Raw genomic sequence first — 17068 nt, 5'->3', positions numbered from 1 at the left:
CTCCCCTGCAGGTGGCTCGGAGCACGGGGCTGGAACCGAATCCTTGCGCTGGTCCTTAACGCTTCGCCCCACGTGCGCTTAACCTGTTGCGCTACTGCCCAACCCCCCTACTATAACATTTTGACTTCCATTTGAATTTCCAGTATTCTTCTTCTTCATTTATGAAAAGAATCTGAATTGTTAAAACAGTTCTGAATTCCTGCTCAAAATCCCAATCTGTTTATCCTAAGCTTCAACCTCTGGCATTGGTCAATTACCAGAGAATTTACTTCCTGCAGTTTGCTAAAAATCTGATTGTCTTAAAAATAAGAATTATATTATCTTACCTTGCAACTCTTATGAATACCTTAAAGTGAAATTTACTAATTACTCTAAAAATGGCAGACTTGGGTATAACGTAAGATGTGCAATGATGTTTAGGAAGGTAAACACAATCTAAAAGGGAATGAATGAATTTAGAACATTAGAGGAAAACAATCTTTAGAAAAGGAAATAGTAATATAAGGTTAGTTACATTTCAGTTTAGAGATAAGGCCTTATCAGAAATGTGGCTCTACACCACCTGTTTTATTAAAATAGATATGCTACACAACTGATTTCATTCTGAAGATTTTTAAGTAGTCATCATTGAGCAGCTATCGATTTTGGTTGCAAAAGGAAAATAGGTATTAAAATCCTTTGCCTCTATAATAATGAGTCACTTCTTTTTTAACTTCTCTCTTTGCTAAAAATTTCTGTGTGACGTGCAATTTGATATCTGGTGCTCTATCAAGGTCATATTATGGAAAATTACCCACTAGAATGAGACCAGGAGCAAAAGAAAAAATAATAACTCTTCAGTATAATTTCTCGGGAAAAATTTCTGCATATCACAGCAGAATATCCAGATATCAAATAAACTGTTAAAGTAAGATAATAATAATAATAAAATAGGGAGTCGGGTGGTAGCGCAGTGGGTTAAGCTCAGGTGGCACAAAGCGCAAGGACCGGCATAAGGGTCCCGGTTCTAGCCCCGGCTCCCCACCTGCAGGGGAGTCGCTTCGCAAGCGGTAAAGCAGGTCTGCAGGTGTCTGTCTTTCTCTCCCCCCTCTCTGTCTTCCCCTCCTCTCTCCATTTCTCTCTGTCCTATCCAACAATGACGACATCAGTAACAACACCAATAATAACTGCAACAATAAAACAAGGGCAAAAAAAGAGAATAAATAAATAAATAAATATTTTTAAAAAGAACAAAATAATAATAATAAAATAAAACATCCCTCTTCTGGAGACATTTCTGTCAAGCTTTATGGTACTGACATTCAATAAAAATGCTAAATGTGGAAAATAAACACTTTCAGTTAGCTCTTTGAATTCACTTTCTGTGATGATACTACTAGAAAACTATTTTGTGTGTGAAAAAATAATCATAGAAATGCCACTACTGTACACATAAATTATAGACTTGAAGGTATTATATAAGTGCATTGAGTCACTATAAAGATGATTTTCAACAAGACATTTTAATACGGCTTGCATCTTTTTTTCTTTTAAAGGACAGGTGTTTTTTTTTTAATTATAAAATGGAAATATTGGAAGACTATAGGATAAGAGGGGTACAATTCCACAAAAAAATGGTTCATGATCTGGGGACATTTTAACATTATGTATTTAATGATATTAAGAAATTAATTGCTGGGATATGGTCAAAATCAAGATGAAAATAATTTGGTTGTTAAGAGAACTTGAACAACTTCACAAGAAGTTATTTTTTAAAAAGAAAACATAAGTCATAATCAATTTTACATTTTAACAGATAAATGAAACATTTCACGGCTCCAAACTTCGAAGACAGTATGTCAAATCTCATATTGTACAAGTAAGGTATGTAAAATCGTCTGAAAAGAAAGTAAAAAACTTTATTCTTTGTTTTTATAAGTGGTAGTCAACAAAATTCCTCTGCTTAACACACATTTAAAGGCTGACAGAAATCTGAATATGGAGGTTCAATAACCACTAGCTTTTTCAAATGCAAAAGTAGACATTTGAAGTTCATTAGGAAATTAATGAACCGAAACCAAGAATTCTAGCCAACTGTATCAGGTAAAAGTTAAGTAAATTTGTTTTCAGTTGAGGACACAACTTGAAAAAGTAAATCTAGAGTCAGGCAGTAGTGCAGCGGGTTAAGCGCACATGGCACATGGTTAAACTCAAGGAAGAGCTTAAGGATCTGGGTTCTAGCCGCCCCCTCCCCCGACTCCCCACCCGAAAGGGGGTCGCTATACAGGAAATGAAGCAGGTCTGCAGGTGTCTTTCTTTCTCTCCCCCTCTCTGTCTTCCCCTCCTCTCTCCATTTCTCTCTGTCCTATCCAACAACGACGACATCATCAACAACAATAATAATACAACAACAATTTTTAAAAAACAAGGGAAACAAAAGGGAAAAGAAATAATAAAAAAATTAAGTAAATCTAAAATCAAGAGATAAATCCAATATAAAAGTTATATGGGTCAGATAAGAGAACCACCCTAGGTAGGATATCTGACTAAAAAGGGACAACTAGTATCTAGTGAGTAAAACCTAGTTTAAAGTTGCTGACTGAATGTAAAAGTTGGGAAATTTCACATAAAAACAGAGTTTTTAGAATATGTTAGGAAGTCAAAAGATCTAGTCTCTCTGGGCCCACATTTTCACTTGATAAGAATATGATGGAGAGGTTGTGGGGTCAAAGAAACCCTCCTGCACTGCTGGTGGGAATGTCAATTGGTCCAACCTCTGTGGAGAATAGTCTGGAGAACTCTCAGAAGGCTAGAAATGGACCTACCCTATAATCCTGCAATTCCTCTCCTGGGGAGATATCATAAGGAACCCAACACACCCATCCCAAAAGATCTGTGTACACATACGTTCTTGGCAGCACAATTTGTAATAGCCAAAACCTGGAAGCAACCTAGGTGTCCAACAACAGATGAGTGGCTGAGCAAAGTGTGGTATATATACACAATGGAATACTACTCAGCTATAAAAAACGGTGATTTCACTGTTTTCAGCCGATTGTGGATGGACCTTGAAAAATTCATATTAAGTGAAATAAGTCAGAAACAGAAGGATGAATATGGGATGATCTCACTCTCAGGCAGAAGTTGAAAAATAAAATCAGAAAAGAAAACGCAAGTAGAACGTGAACTGGAATTGGCATATTTCACCAAAGTAAAAGACTCTGGGGTGGGTGGGTGGGGAGAATACAAGTCCAAGAAGGATGACAGAGGACTTAGTGGGGGTTGTATTTTTTTATGGAAAACTGATAAATGTTATGCATGTACAAACTACTATATTTACTGTCGAATATAAAACATTAATTCCCCAATAAAGAAATTTAAAAAAAAAAAAAAAAGAAGAAGCTGAAACAGGCTGGGCCCCTAACATACCACATATGCATAAGTATTATACCAAGCTAACTTCATTCTTTAACTTTGCCTCCCTGTTTCCTATAGAAATATAGTTATACAGGGTGGGGGTAGATAGCATAATGGTTATGCAAAGAGACTCTATTGCCTGAGGCTCCAAAGTTCCAAGTTCAATCCCCTACACCACCATAAGCCAGAGCTGAGCAGTACTCTGGTGTTTCTCTCTGTTTCTCTCTCTCTGCATCTCTCTGAAAAATAAAATAAATTAAATATTAATATATATATATATATATATATATATATATATATATATATATATATAGTTATACAGTATTGCTTTGCTGGGAGGATATTTATCCAGCTTGGGGAAACTGGTAGGTCATAAGATAAGCATACAAGAGAATTCAGGTTGTGGCCCAGCAAAGCAAATACCAGGGCAGTGGTCTGCTCTTGGTCCCCCTCTCTCTCCCTCTCTCTCTCTATCTCTCTCTCCGACCATAGACATACAGATATATAGACACAAAACCAATAAATAAAAATGTAAGATATGTATATGTATATTAGTGAGAAGGAACCAATAACCTGAACTAGATATGTTTGAAAAAGTCATAATTAATAAGCACAAATGAAAAACTTAATATGTTTTGGAATCTACTCCTCTCCAAAATTAAAACTTGAACTATTTTATTTTGTTAGTTTATTATCTTCTTCTTTTTTTAACATTTATTTTCCCTTTTTGTTGCCCTTGTTGTTTTTTTATTGTTGTAGTAGTTATTGTTGTTATTATTGCTGTCATCATTGTTGGATAGGACAGAGAGGAATGGAGAGAGGAGGGGAAGACAGAGAGGGGGAGAGAAAGATAGACACCTGCAGACCTGCTTCACTGCCTGTGAAGTGACTCCCCTGAAGGTGGGGAGCTGGGGCTCGAACTGGGATCCTCATGCTAGCCCTTGCTCTTCGCGCCACGTGCGCTTAACCACTGTGCTACCGCCCGACTCCCATTAGTTTATTTTTAAGTGATCCGTGCTTCTAACCAGTAGTCCAGAGAACATTATTTATATAATTTAGTCTATTTAACCATACCTGACCTGGCCCTGCTCCTCAGACCTTGATTGCCCTCTCTCTCTTTCCCTCTCTCTCTCTCTCTCTCTCTCTCTCTCACACACACACACACACACACACACACACACACACACACACACACACACAAATGTGTATCTCTTTGACTTGCTATTATTTTTCTAAAAACATATGCCAAAATTGGTTCCCACTAAGGTCTGTCAAAACACAAAGTGCACTGAAATTAAAAACAAGAGCTACTTTACTCAAGGTTAGTACAATAGGGGAGAAAGACCAGAACTCAATCTCACACTCCTGAAATAAATGAGAATAGAATTTTAAAGTCTGGGGTAGGAGGAAGATAATCTGTATCTGCATTTTCTTATTGATTTTGCTTATGGTAAGCTTCATGACAAGAAGGAATGTTGAAGACAGAGCATGGCATTCACCAAAATTAAGTTTCCCCTCCCATGGAAACAGAAATTAGATGCTATCTCTTTTTATCTGTGTCCAATTATATGGCTTTCCAGTCCTTGAAAAGAACATGTATAGGATTTAAGAGCTGTTTTAACCATTTAGGAGATGGTACAAAGAGCAGAGAAAATTTTTACAGTTCCAAGTTTTCTAGGGGCCAGGTGGTGGCACACCTGATAAAGTACACCTGTGTACCATGTGAGGGGCTCAGAATGCAAACCCCCAGTCCTCACCTGCAGTGCAGAAGTTCCATGAGTGGAAAGCAATGCTTCATGTGTTTCTCCATCTCTCTGTCTCTCCCTTTACCTCACCCTCTATCAAAAACAAAAACAAAACAAAGTAGATGTTCTCTTAAAAATAAATAAATAAAAGAATATCAAAAGTCTAGAGCCAGGAAAAAGCTTCACTCAGACTTAATAAAATTAAAGGGAATGACAGCAAAATAGCTCACCTGGCCAGTTGCTCTGCCATAGTGTAAAATGGGTTCAAGTCCTCACCCTCTGCATTAGAGGAAGCTTTTGCTCTGTGGTATCTTTCCTTCTCTCTCTCTCTCTGTCTCTCTCCATCTACAAAAGTCTTCCTAGAATGGTGAATCCCAGTGATAACAAAATTAAAAGAAAAGAAAAAGATTAATGGGAATATTAAGGCCATCTTGAGGTAAGCATTTGTGTATTTAATGTCCTTATTTCTACAACATTTCTCATTTCCTCTGGTCAAAAACTTCATTTCAAAGAGTCACTTTTGGAGACATCTAAGATACCCACTAGTGTTCTCACCTCTACACTTCAACTCACTATTTTATTCATATACCTGTTTTAAAGATCATACGATATCTTATTTCTTTGTTTTTTTGTTTCCCTGTTTCTCCTACTGATGTTTTTGTATGCTGACACAACTCTGGGACCAGGATTATTTCCTGGATTAACAAATGAAAATTTACAAATGGAAAGGAAAACTGTGGCAAAGAATTAAAAGCATTTGCCACATAAATAAAATATTATTTTATGTAAATAGAAAGAAAATACAAAATTTAAATAATGTTTAGTTCATCTTTTCAATAAAAGAGATCATATGACCCTAAATGATTAAGAATCCACAGATTAGAATTATTTTAATTTTAGATTGTTATTTGAATTTGAAGAAAGGATTTGACAAAATCTTTAAAATGAACAGTTATATGATATGTCTTTGTCTACTCCAGAAGAAACAAAAGGTTTGTCCCAGGGCTAAATAAGAGATTAATATTGAACCTACCTAAAAACAGATGAGAATCACAATAAATTGATGTATAGTTACTTGAGGTTTAATACTGTATAAAATAAATAAAAATTATAGAATTGTAGCACTCGAAGAGTACCAGGTGTGCACACATTTTATCTTATTTTTAAAGATTTATTTATTCTTTAATGAGAGAGAAAGTAAAGGAAGGAAAGAGAGAGGACCAGAGCAATATGTTGGTACATGAGATGTTGGGGCTTGTACTCAGGACCTCATGCTTGAGAGTCCAAAGCTTTATTCATTGCATCATATCCCAGTCCATGTTTATGCATTTTAAAACATAAAGTAATAGAGTATTACACAGAAATTAACTAATGCACTTATTTATAATTATCCTGTTAAAACAATCAAAATAAAACAAGTTTATAAGAAAATCTTGAATCTTGACCATGTTTTTTGGTTTTTGTTAGGGGATGTTATGAAGATTTAAAATGAAAGTTTTCAGGATCTTTCTTCAGTCACACAGAGATCTGGGGCTGTTAACTGATTTCTGTTCCTCCTCCTCCTCCTCCTTTCTTCTTCTTCTTTCTTCATCTCCTTCTTCTACATCAGAGCACTGCTCAGCTGTGGCTTATTGTGGTATGGGGAACTGAATCTTTGGAAATCCAGACATGAGAATATGTTTGCATGGCCATTATGCTATCACCTCGACTGATTTTCAAATGCACAAATGCAGAGAAATGTGTAGGAAGAAATGAGGAAGTATTCCGTTAAGAAAACTACAATTGCTCCTTTTTTAAAACCTGTGGTTTGTGAATTTGCATCTTCAAGTCAGAATTACAAATATATAAAGTAAGTTAGGTTTTATATTTCTGCTCAGTCATGATTTTCAACAGATTAAGAGCTGGCACATTATTGCAAACTTTCACACAGCACTCTGAGATTTTTCTTATCTTATCATCCATATCATCTTATGTGATGTTTACAGGAACTCAATAAAGTTATCATACCCATTGTAGAGATGAAGAAAGTTAAATAGAGAAATCCAATAACTTGCTGTAGTCAAGAACTTGGTGTATGGTGAATCTAGAGTATAAACTAGAGTATGGTGAATACTTTAGAATTCTAGTATGGCAGAGGATGGTGAAATAGAGTATGATGAATTTAAAGTATGAGCCTGGTTTTCCTTGCATTCACTCATATTCTTTACTATTCACCAAGCCTATCATTACCACTCCCTTGACATGAACTGGAATAGCTTCCAGGAATTTTACTTAGCAAAGGTAGAAGGACCCTACTAAGGAGTGATAGAGACTCAAAAATAAGAGTTTATTTGTTTTTTGTTTTGCAGCCGAGCCAAAGGGAAAGTGATAATACATGCTGTGATTAAATTTAAATCCTGTTACAAAAATAATGCAGCAAGATTTTGGGATAGAATTGAAAACATGTTACGTCAGAAGTTACAGGGTGAAACTGGGTCTTTATGTATAGATTCTTCTTCATATCGATTTTCAGGTAAGTTGTTTTCATGTATGATTTTCATCTTTGCATTTGAATATGGTGTTTTGTTGTGGAGACTAAAACATTTCTTTTGTTAAATATCATTTCATATACAATGACATTGCATATAGTAATTGTTAATCAGGGTCAATGTTCATCCAGTTTCTTATATAATAGTCATCCTTGTATTCTTATCATTAAGACTTATTGATAACGAAGTGTTTTTTTAAGAAATCAGGGTCCCCTGCATGACCCTGACTTAAGTCTGACCCCCCCCACACACAAATAGCATTGAAGAAAACTTCAGTGCTGTAGTTGTCTGTCTATCATCTATCTATCTATCTATCTATCTATCTATCTATCTATCTATTATCTATCTCTATCAAAAAAGAAAGAAGAGGTAGGAAAAAGAGGGGAGGGGAATGGAGGGAAGAGGAAGGATGAGAAGAGAAGATTAGGCAAGGAAGGGAAAGGAAGAGTAGGGAAGGGAGGGAAGGGGAGGGGTGGGGAGGGAAGAGAAGGGAAGGGAAGGAAAGAGAAGAGAAGAGAAGAGAAGAGAAGAGAAAGAGGAAGAGGAAGAAAAGAGGAGAGAAGAGGAAGAGAAGAGAAAGCAGGATCCTAAATAACATGTCTTACAAAACAGGACAACCTTTAATTCTTACATATTTATGACTTAATCTGTAGGTCATGATTTCTCCCTCATTGTTTCCCCCCCCCTTCCTTCTTTCTTCCCTTCCTTCCTTCCAACCTTCCTTCCTTCCCTCCTTCCCTCTCTCCTACTAACTTTTACCAGAGTAGTGCCCTGGTTTAGTTAACAGGGACTATGGATCCTCAAGTAATCTACATAACTATTAAGCTATCTCCCCATCGAGCCTCCTTGCTTCTTAATGCCTCAATAACCCAGATTCCTAAAATTCCAGAATTGGATTTGACCTCTTTAACTTCAAATTTACTTTCTGAAAGTTCTTTAACTGACCTGTTCCTTCCATTCATATGTATAATCTAACTCTTATTTTTGGCCACCCAGCAGTATTGTGAAAGACAGCCTCTGAGCTATAGAGTCAACTGTCCCTCCTCTCCCAAGATTACCAGTGTCTCTGAGACCTTGAAAAAGTACAGTAAATGCTAGAGAAAGCTAAACAAGGCTATCAGTTCTCTGCTACAGCATTTTTAAAAAATTCTTTATTGGGGGAATTAATGGTTTACAGTTGACAGTAAAATACAATAGTTTGTACATGCATAACTGCCGGGATAGCCTGAGGGTGCTTCTTCCCGAGCTAGTGCTCTCTGGGTTGGAGAGAACTCAACTGGAGCTGATCTAGGCTGCTGCGCGGGAGAGGGATCAGGAACTCGTGCCGCACTACGCAGGAGATACACTCTGGAACTCTCGGAGTCGGAAAGCAATTTCCAAGTGTCTTTAATCAGAAGAGCAGCTGTTTTTATACTCTCCAAGTAGGGTGGAAACAGGATGTGACATAGAGAGGGTGGAGCAAAAAGTGACTGGTGGAAGATCAGGGTGTGACAAGAAGAGGATCAGGGTGTGACAAGGAGAGGGGATGGAGCAGGTGAGAATTCTACCACTAAACCACCAATGCCCTGGAGGGAGTGTGGTGCTTTATGTAAATGTAGAAGTGATTTATGTAAATAGACCAAAGCTTTGAATGGGAACAAATCAATCCCTATATAGGCATATGGTTAAGCAGAAGCCAGGGGGAGCTGGCATACTACTCAACACATAACATTTCTCAGCTTTCCACATAAAAATTCAACCCTCCTCTGCCATGGTGTTCCAGGACCTGAACCCTCCCAACCCCCACCACCACCCCAGAGCCTTACTTTGGTGCAATATACCACCCCCAGTCCAAGTTCTGCTTTGTGCTTTCCCTTCTGTTCTTATTTTTCAGCTTCTGTCTATGAGTGAGGTTATCCCATATTCTTCCTTTTATTTCAGGCTGATCTCACTTAACATGATTCATTCAAGCTCCATGCAAGATGAGGTAAAGAAGGTGAATTCACCATTTTTAATAATTTAAACAATTTTCTGGGAATCTTTTACAGATTTCTTATATTTCTCAGTAGTTTTATTTATTACAATATTCCCTACATTTGATAATTTTTAGTAGCTGATATATATATATGTCCCACATCCCACAACTTCCTCAGCTACTCATCTGTTGTTGGACACTTGGGTGGCTTCCAGGTTTTGGCAATAACAAATTGTGCTGCTAGGAACCTACGTATACACAAATCTTTTTTGGTTGGGTATGTTTGTTCTTTGGGATATATCCCCAGGAGAGGAATTACAGGGTCATAGGGTAAGTCCACTTCTAGCCTTCTGAGAGTTTTCCTGCTACAGCAAAATTTAACCAAGAGCAGAAAAATATCCTTACCCCTACAGGAAAGGTTAATAGGATTGTTCATGGAAAAAAAAAATAATTCAGGGGAGGCAGGTGGAGGAGCAGCTGGTTAAGCACATACAATGCAAAGCACATGGGCCAGCATTAAGATCCCTGTTGGGGCCAGCTCCCCACCTGCAGGGGGTTTGCTTCATAGGAGGTGAAGCAGGTCTGCAGGTGTCTATCTTTCTCTCCCCCTCTCTGTCTTCCCCTCCTCTCTCCATTTCTTTCTGTCCTATCCAACAACAATGACAGCAATAACCACAATACTAACAACAATGATAAACAACAAGGGCAACAAAAGGGAAAAAATAATAAATAAATAAATAAATAAAGTAATAATTCAGGCCAATGGTTCATTTGCGTGGAATATCAAAAAGCAAAACCTGAAAATATTTTTTGTTTATAAAGCCATCTTATTGAAATGTGACTTCTTTTGTTACTAGATGGTTTCTTTTAGAAGCTTTTCTTGTCACACAGTTTATCCTATTTGTACTAATATTTAACATAAAGAAATAAAGCAGATCTCCAATTTATACTTTAACACTAAAGATTTATCTCTGGAAATTCTTCTAGAAAAAAAATAGTATTAAGATGAAAGTTGAACTAGATAAAGGTTATGCAAAATGACTTAAGTGCCTGAGGCTATTTGGTCTCAGGTTTAGTTCCTGTTGGCACTTTGGTGCTCTGGTAATGAAAAAGCAAACTATTGCATTTCCAATTTTCTTCCAAACCTTACGAATATTATATAGGACCCCAGAAAAAAAAAGTTTTCTGGGAATCTTTTACAGATTTCTTATATTTCTAAGTAGTTTTATTTATTAAAATATTCCCTACAGTTTGATAAAGATCAGTGGCTGTAAAGCGTGTGACACTCTTAAGGATAGATGGTACTTTAGTGTCAGCCCTTTCTGTTGCTTAGTAGCTCCTCTCTCTTCACCTCTCATCAGAAGGGATGTGCCAGGAGTTGGGCGGTAGCGCAGTGGGTTAAGTGCACATGGCGCGAAGCAAGCACAAGGACCCACATAAGAATCCCGGTTTGAGCTCCCGGCTCCCCCACCTAAAGGGGAGTCACTTCACAGATGGTGAAGCAGGTCTGCAGGTGTCTATTTTTCTCTCCCCTCTCTCTCTCTTCCCCTCCTCACTCCATTTCTCTTTGTCCTATCCAACAACGACAACATCAATAACAATAATAATAACTACAGCAACAATAAAACAAGGGCAACAAAAGGGAAAATTAATTTATTTATTTTATTTATTTAAGAAAGGAGACATTAACAAAACCATAGAATAAGAGGGGTACAATTCCACACAATTCCCATAACCCAATCTCCATATCCCACCCCCTCCCCTGATAGCCTTCCCATTCTCTATCTCTCTGGGAGTATGGATCCAGGGTCGTTGTGGGTTGCAGAGGGTGGAAGGTCTGGCTTCTGTAATTGCTCCCCCGCTGAACATGGGTGTTGACTGGTCCTGGTCGATCCATACTCCCAGTCTGTCTCTCTCTTTCCCTAGTAGGGTGGGGCTCTGAGGAAGTGGAGCTCCAGGACACATTGATGGGGTCGTCTGTCCAGGGAAGTCTGGTCAGCATCTTGCTGGCATCCAGAACCTGGTGGCTGAAAAGAGAGTTAACATACAAAGCCAAACAGATTGTTGAACAATCATGGACCTAAAGACTGTAATAGTGCAGATGAAGTGTTAGGAAGTATTCCCTGCATGCTCTTGTGTACTTCTGCTTTCAGGTATTTATTTTTTCCCTAGTTTATAGGCACAGGTGAACCTATGCTCTATCTCAGGGGACCTGGACTATATCTAGGTTTGGGGACTTTTTTGGGGAGTGGAACACCTGGAATGGAATTAGAGAATACTATGAAAGGAAAGGTCTCACCCGAGTGATGAAGCTGAAGGGTTTTCATTCCACACCTGAAGTCTCTGGTCACAGTCTGAAGTGAAGCATGCTGGGGTGGCACTCGTTGTGTTGATTAGGTTGCGATCCTCGGATGCAATATTATTTGATTTGAATTGAGAGCAGCATGCAGAAAAGTGGGCCCCACCCTAAGGTTCCAGGCTCCCGGCTCCCCACCTAAAGGGGAGTCACTTCACAGGTGGTGAAGCAGGTCTGCAGGTGTCTATCTTTCTCTCCCCTCTCTCTCTTCCCCTCCTCTCTCCATTTCTCTTTGTCCTATCCAACAATGACAACATCAATAACAATAATAATAACTACAGCAACAATAAAACAAGGGCAACAAAAGGGAAAATAAATTTTTAAAATTAAAAAAAAGAAGAAGAAGAAGGTATGTGCCTTATGGCCATTTCTCAAACAACAACAACAAAAAAAAATTGTCTTCCCATTATAAACTTATTGATGTTGGATTGAACCTAATGCTATCATCAATTAGCACCATCTAGTACCAATGTCTGTAAGTTGCAAAATAAGAATACCTGAGAGCTATTTCTGTCAATAACATACCCATAGCCCTATGTGTCTCAGTCCACTGTCCTCTAAACTCTTGTCAGCAGTGTTGACTAACCATCCCAATCACAGTGAGATGCTTTTACTAGTGATCTCAGAGAAGTTACTCCTTTCTGTCAGAACATTTTCTCACATCTTAGTTATATAATCCCTAAGGTAATTATATTATTGCTAAATGTCTTCCATTGTAAAAATCTTCTTTTTTTTTTTTCTTATTACTTTATCTTCAGGGCCTGGCACAGAACTCAGCATATAGCAGCCAATTGTTAGGTGACTTAATGAACTCCATAATATAAAACATATCACTGATAACCAGGATATAAGTGAATATATAAATAACCTTACTCAGCCGAGGTTCCACAAGAGACACCCCAAACAGAATGATATGAGTGATCATATTTCCAGTTCTAAAGATGATACATAGTTAGCACTAGTGCAGATGTATAAAAATCCATACAGTTAGGGAGTTGTAGTGCAGCGGGTTAAGCACAGGTGGCATAAAGTGCAAGGACCAGCATAGGGATCCTGGTTTCAGCCCCCGGCTCCCCACCTGCAGGGGAGTCGCTTCACAGGCAGTGAAGCAGGTCTGCAGGTGTCTGTCTTTCTCTCCCCCACTTTGTCTTCCCCTCCTCTCTCCATTCCTCTCTGTCCTATCCAACAATGACGACATCAATAACTATAACAATAATAACTGCAACAATAAAACCACAAGGGCAAAAAAAGTGAATAAATAAATATTTAAAAAAAGATTTTTAATTAAAAAAAATCCATATAGTTAATAAAGTGTTTGCTCCAACTTAATGCTCTCCCAGAATCTCTTTTGAGGAGGCCTGATGGCAACTCTGGCACACATGTCTTGTAGAAAACACTGCTACCCACAGAGGTAGAACGAACAGAGTTAGTGCTTTCAATTTTAAGATCCATGAGCATAATATGTAGTTCTATTTTCTACTCACTTCTGAATTTCATGAAAAATAACAACGCTACTACCTTATAGGTACTAGCAAAATCAAAATTATGGAGGATATTATTCAGTGAGAGATTAATGTTTTCTTCATCAACTCTAAACTCTGTGTCAGAAAAAGTCTCAAATCTACCCATTTATAAAGACTTATTTCAAAGGAATTACTAATGACCAAGACTGTATAAAATTTTGGTAATAAAACATGTCAATAAAGATAAAGATTGTAGTAGATAGCTTAATGGTTTTTCAAACAGACACTCATGCCTGAGACTCTGAAGTCAAATTCAATCCCCCTGCACCAGCAGAAGTCAGAGCTGAGCAGTGCTCTGGGAAAGAAAAAGAGAAATAAAGGGGTGGGGAGAGAAAAGAAAAGGAAAAAGATTGGTTCTTGGTGTGGTCTAGAAGGTGGTACAGTGGATAAAGCACTGGACTTTCAAAACATGAAGTCCTAAATTCAATCCCCAGCAGCACATGTACCAGAGTGATGTTTGGTACTTTTTCTCCCTCCTCCTATCTGTCTCATTAATAAATAAGTAAATAAAATCTTTATTTAAAAACATTGGTTCTTGCTTAAGAAAGACACTTTAAATAATAACATACTTTTTAAAAAATGTCCTCCAAAATTTACCAAATAACAATTAGCTAATTAAGTTGCTTAAAGAATGATACAAATGAAGGCCAGCTGGTGGTGCATCTAGCCTAGGGGAAAAAAAAACATTGAAAGGATAGCTTTACTATGATAACAAAATAAATCTTCCCTGAAAAGGCTCTCATATGCCAGCTTCTTTTTTTTTTTTTTTTTTCAGTTTTTCATAAGAAATTTCATGGTAGCTAGCACATTTTCTTTTTTATTTTATTTTATTTATTTTTTCTTTTTTATTTAAGAAAGGATTAATTAACAATACCATAGGGTAGCCAGCTTCTTTAATAATAGATTTCACCTAGTAAAGTTTTTTTTTATAATTTCTTTTTTGGGGAATTTGTTTTACATTCAACAGTAAATACAATAGTTTTTACATGCATAACATTTCCCAGTTTCTCACATAACAATACAACCCCCACCAGGTCCTCTGTCATCCTTCTTGGACCTGTATTCTCCCCACCCGCCCACCCCAGAGTCTTTTACTTTGGTGAAATATGCCAATTCCAGTTCACGTTCTACTTGCGTTTTCTTTCCTGATCTTGTTTTTCAACTTCTGCCTGAGAGTGAGATCATCCCATATTCATCCTTCTGTTTTTGACTTATTTCACTTAACATGAATTTTTCAAGGTCCATTCAAGATCGGCTGAAAATGGTGAAGTCACCATTTTTACAGCTGAATAGTATTCCATTGTGTATATATACCACAACTTGCTCAGCCACTCATCTGTTGTTGGACACCTGGGTTGCTTCCAGGTTTTGGCTATTACAAATTGTGCTGCCAAGAACATATGTGTACACAGATCTTTTTGGATGGATGTGTTGGGTTCCTTAGGATATATCCCCAGAAGAGGAATTGCAGGATCATAGGGTAGGTCCATTTCTAGCCTTCTGAGAGTTCTCCAGACTGTTCTCCACAGAGGTTGGACCAATTGACATTCCCACCAGCAGTGTAGGAGGGTTCCTTTGACCCCACACCCTCTCCAGCATTTGCTGTTGTTACCTTTTCTGATGTATGACATTCTCACAGGAGTGAAGTGGTATCTCATTGTTGTCTTTATTTGCATTTCTCTGACAATCAGAGACTTGGAGCATTTTTTCATATGTTTCTCGGCCTTTTGGATCTCTTCTTTGGTGAATATTCTGTACATGTCCTCCACCCATTTTTGGATGGAGTTATTTGTTGTCTTGTTGTTGAGTTTGGCAAGCTCTTTATATATGTTGGTTATTAAACTCTTGTCTGATATATGGCATGTAAAGATCTTCTCCCATTCTGTGAGAGGTCTCTTGGTTTGGGTAGTGGTTTCTTTTGCTGTGAAGAAGCTTTTTTTTTTTATTATTTAAGAAAGGATTAATTAACAAAACCATAGGGTAGGAGGGGTACAACTCCACACAATTCCCACCACCCAATCTCCATATCCCACCCCCTCCCCTGATAGCTTTCCCACTCTGTATCCCTCTGGGAGCATGGACCCAGGGTCATTGTGGGTTGTAGAAGTGGAAGGTCTGGCTTCTGTAATTGCTTCCCCGCTTAATTTGGTGTAGTCCCATAGGTTTATACTTGCTTTAGTCTTCTTTGTAATTGGATTCGTTTGATTGAAGATGTCTTTAAAATTTATGCGGAAAAGAGTTCTGCCAATATTTTCCTCTAAGTATCTGATAGTTTGTGTTCTAACATCCAGGTCCTTGATCCACTTGGAACTTATTTTTGTATTTGGTGAAATACAGTGATTCAGTTTCATTCTTCTGCATGTTTCAACCCATTGTTTCCAACACCATTTGTTGAATAGACTCTGCTTTCCCATTTAATAGTCTGGGCCCCTTTGTCAAAGATTAGATGTCCATAGGTGTGGGGGCTCACTTCTGGGCTCACAGTTCTATTCCACCGGTCAGTGTGTCTATTCATGTTCCAGTACCAAGCAGTTTTGATGACAATGGCCATATAATACAATTTGAGATCTGGGAGTGTGATGCCTCTGGTTCTGTTCTTTTTTCTCAAGATTGTTTTGGCAATTCTAGGTCTTTTCTTTTTCCAGATAAACATTTGTAGCATTTGTTCTATTCTCCTAAAAAATGTGCTTGGGATCTTGATAGGGATAACATTAAATTTGTATATGGCTCTGAGTAGTATATTCATTTTGATGATGTTAATTCTTCCAACCCATGAACATGGAATGTCTTTCCACTTCTTTGTGTCTTTTTCAATTTCCTTGAATAGTGACTCATAATTTTCAGTATACAAGTCTTTCACTTCTCTGGTTAGGTTTACTCCTAGATATTTTATTGTTTTTGTTGCTATAGTAAAAGTAGTTGATTTCTGGATTTCAATTTCTTCTAACTTAGTGTTTGCATAGAGGAATGCCACTGACTTTTGAATGTTAATTTTATAGCCTGACACCTTACTGTATTTCCTGATGATTTCCAAAAGCTTCTTGCTGGATTCTTTAGGTTTTTCTGTGTACACTATCATGTCATCTGCAAATAGGGAGAGTTTGACTTCTTCTCTTCCAATCTATATCCCTTTAATTCCTTGCTCCTGCCTGATTGCTATGGCAAGAACTTCCAACACTATGTTGAATAGTAATGGTGATAGTGGGCAGCCCTGTCTAGTACCTGATCTGAGTGGAAATGCTTCCAGTTTTCACCATTGAGTATGATATTGGCTGTAGGTTTGCTATATATAGACTCCACTATCTTGAGGATATTCCCATTTTTTGTAGTGTTTTGATCATAAAGGGATGTTGGATTTTGTCAAAGGCTGTTTCTGCATCTATTGATATGACCATGTGGTTTTTGGTCTTGCTTTTGTTGATGTAGTGGATTACATTGCACCGAGTAAAGTTTTTACACAAGCCTCAATATTTATATTAACTTGTGTTCAAGTATTATCACATCCTTTTAAAATAGAGATGATACTATTAACAGTTCAAATTATGTAACATTGCTGAATATGATAG

General features: G+C 37.6%; 1 protein-coding gene across 1 annotated transcript in view; it reads left to right on the top strand.

The window, feature by feature from the left end:
- The window catches only part of LOC103119999 (transmembrane protease serine 11C-like), a 72007-nt gene that overhangs the window by 24026 nt on the left and 30913 nt on the right, over positions 1 to 17068 (top strand). The window contains exons 4-5 of the mRNA XM_007530348.1: positions 1796 to 1863; positions 7490 to 7653. Of these exons, the coding sequence (XP_007530410.1) occupies positions 1796 to 1863; positions 7490 to 7653 (232 nt within the window). The remainder of the gene's footprint in view (positions 1 to 1795; positions 1864 to 7489; positions 7654 to 17068) is intronic.

Source organism: Erinaceus europaeus, chromosome 3 (genome assembly GCF_950295315.1).
Source record: "Erinaceus europaeus chromosome 3, mEriEur2.1, whole genome shotgun sequence".
Taxonomy (NCBI): Eukaryota; Metazoa; Chordata; class Mammalia; order Eulipotyphla; family Erinaceidae; genus Erinaceus; species Erinaceus europaeus.
Note: the sequence above shows the minus strand (reverse complement) of the source record. Positions and strands in the feature narration are given on the sequence as shown.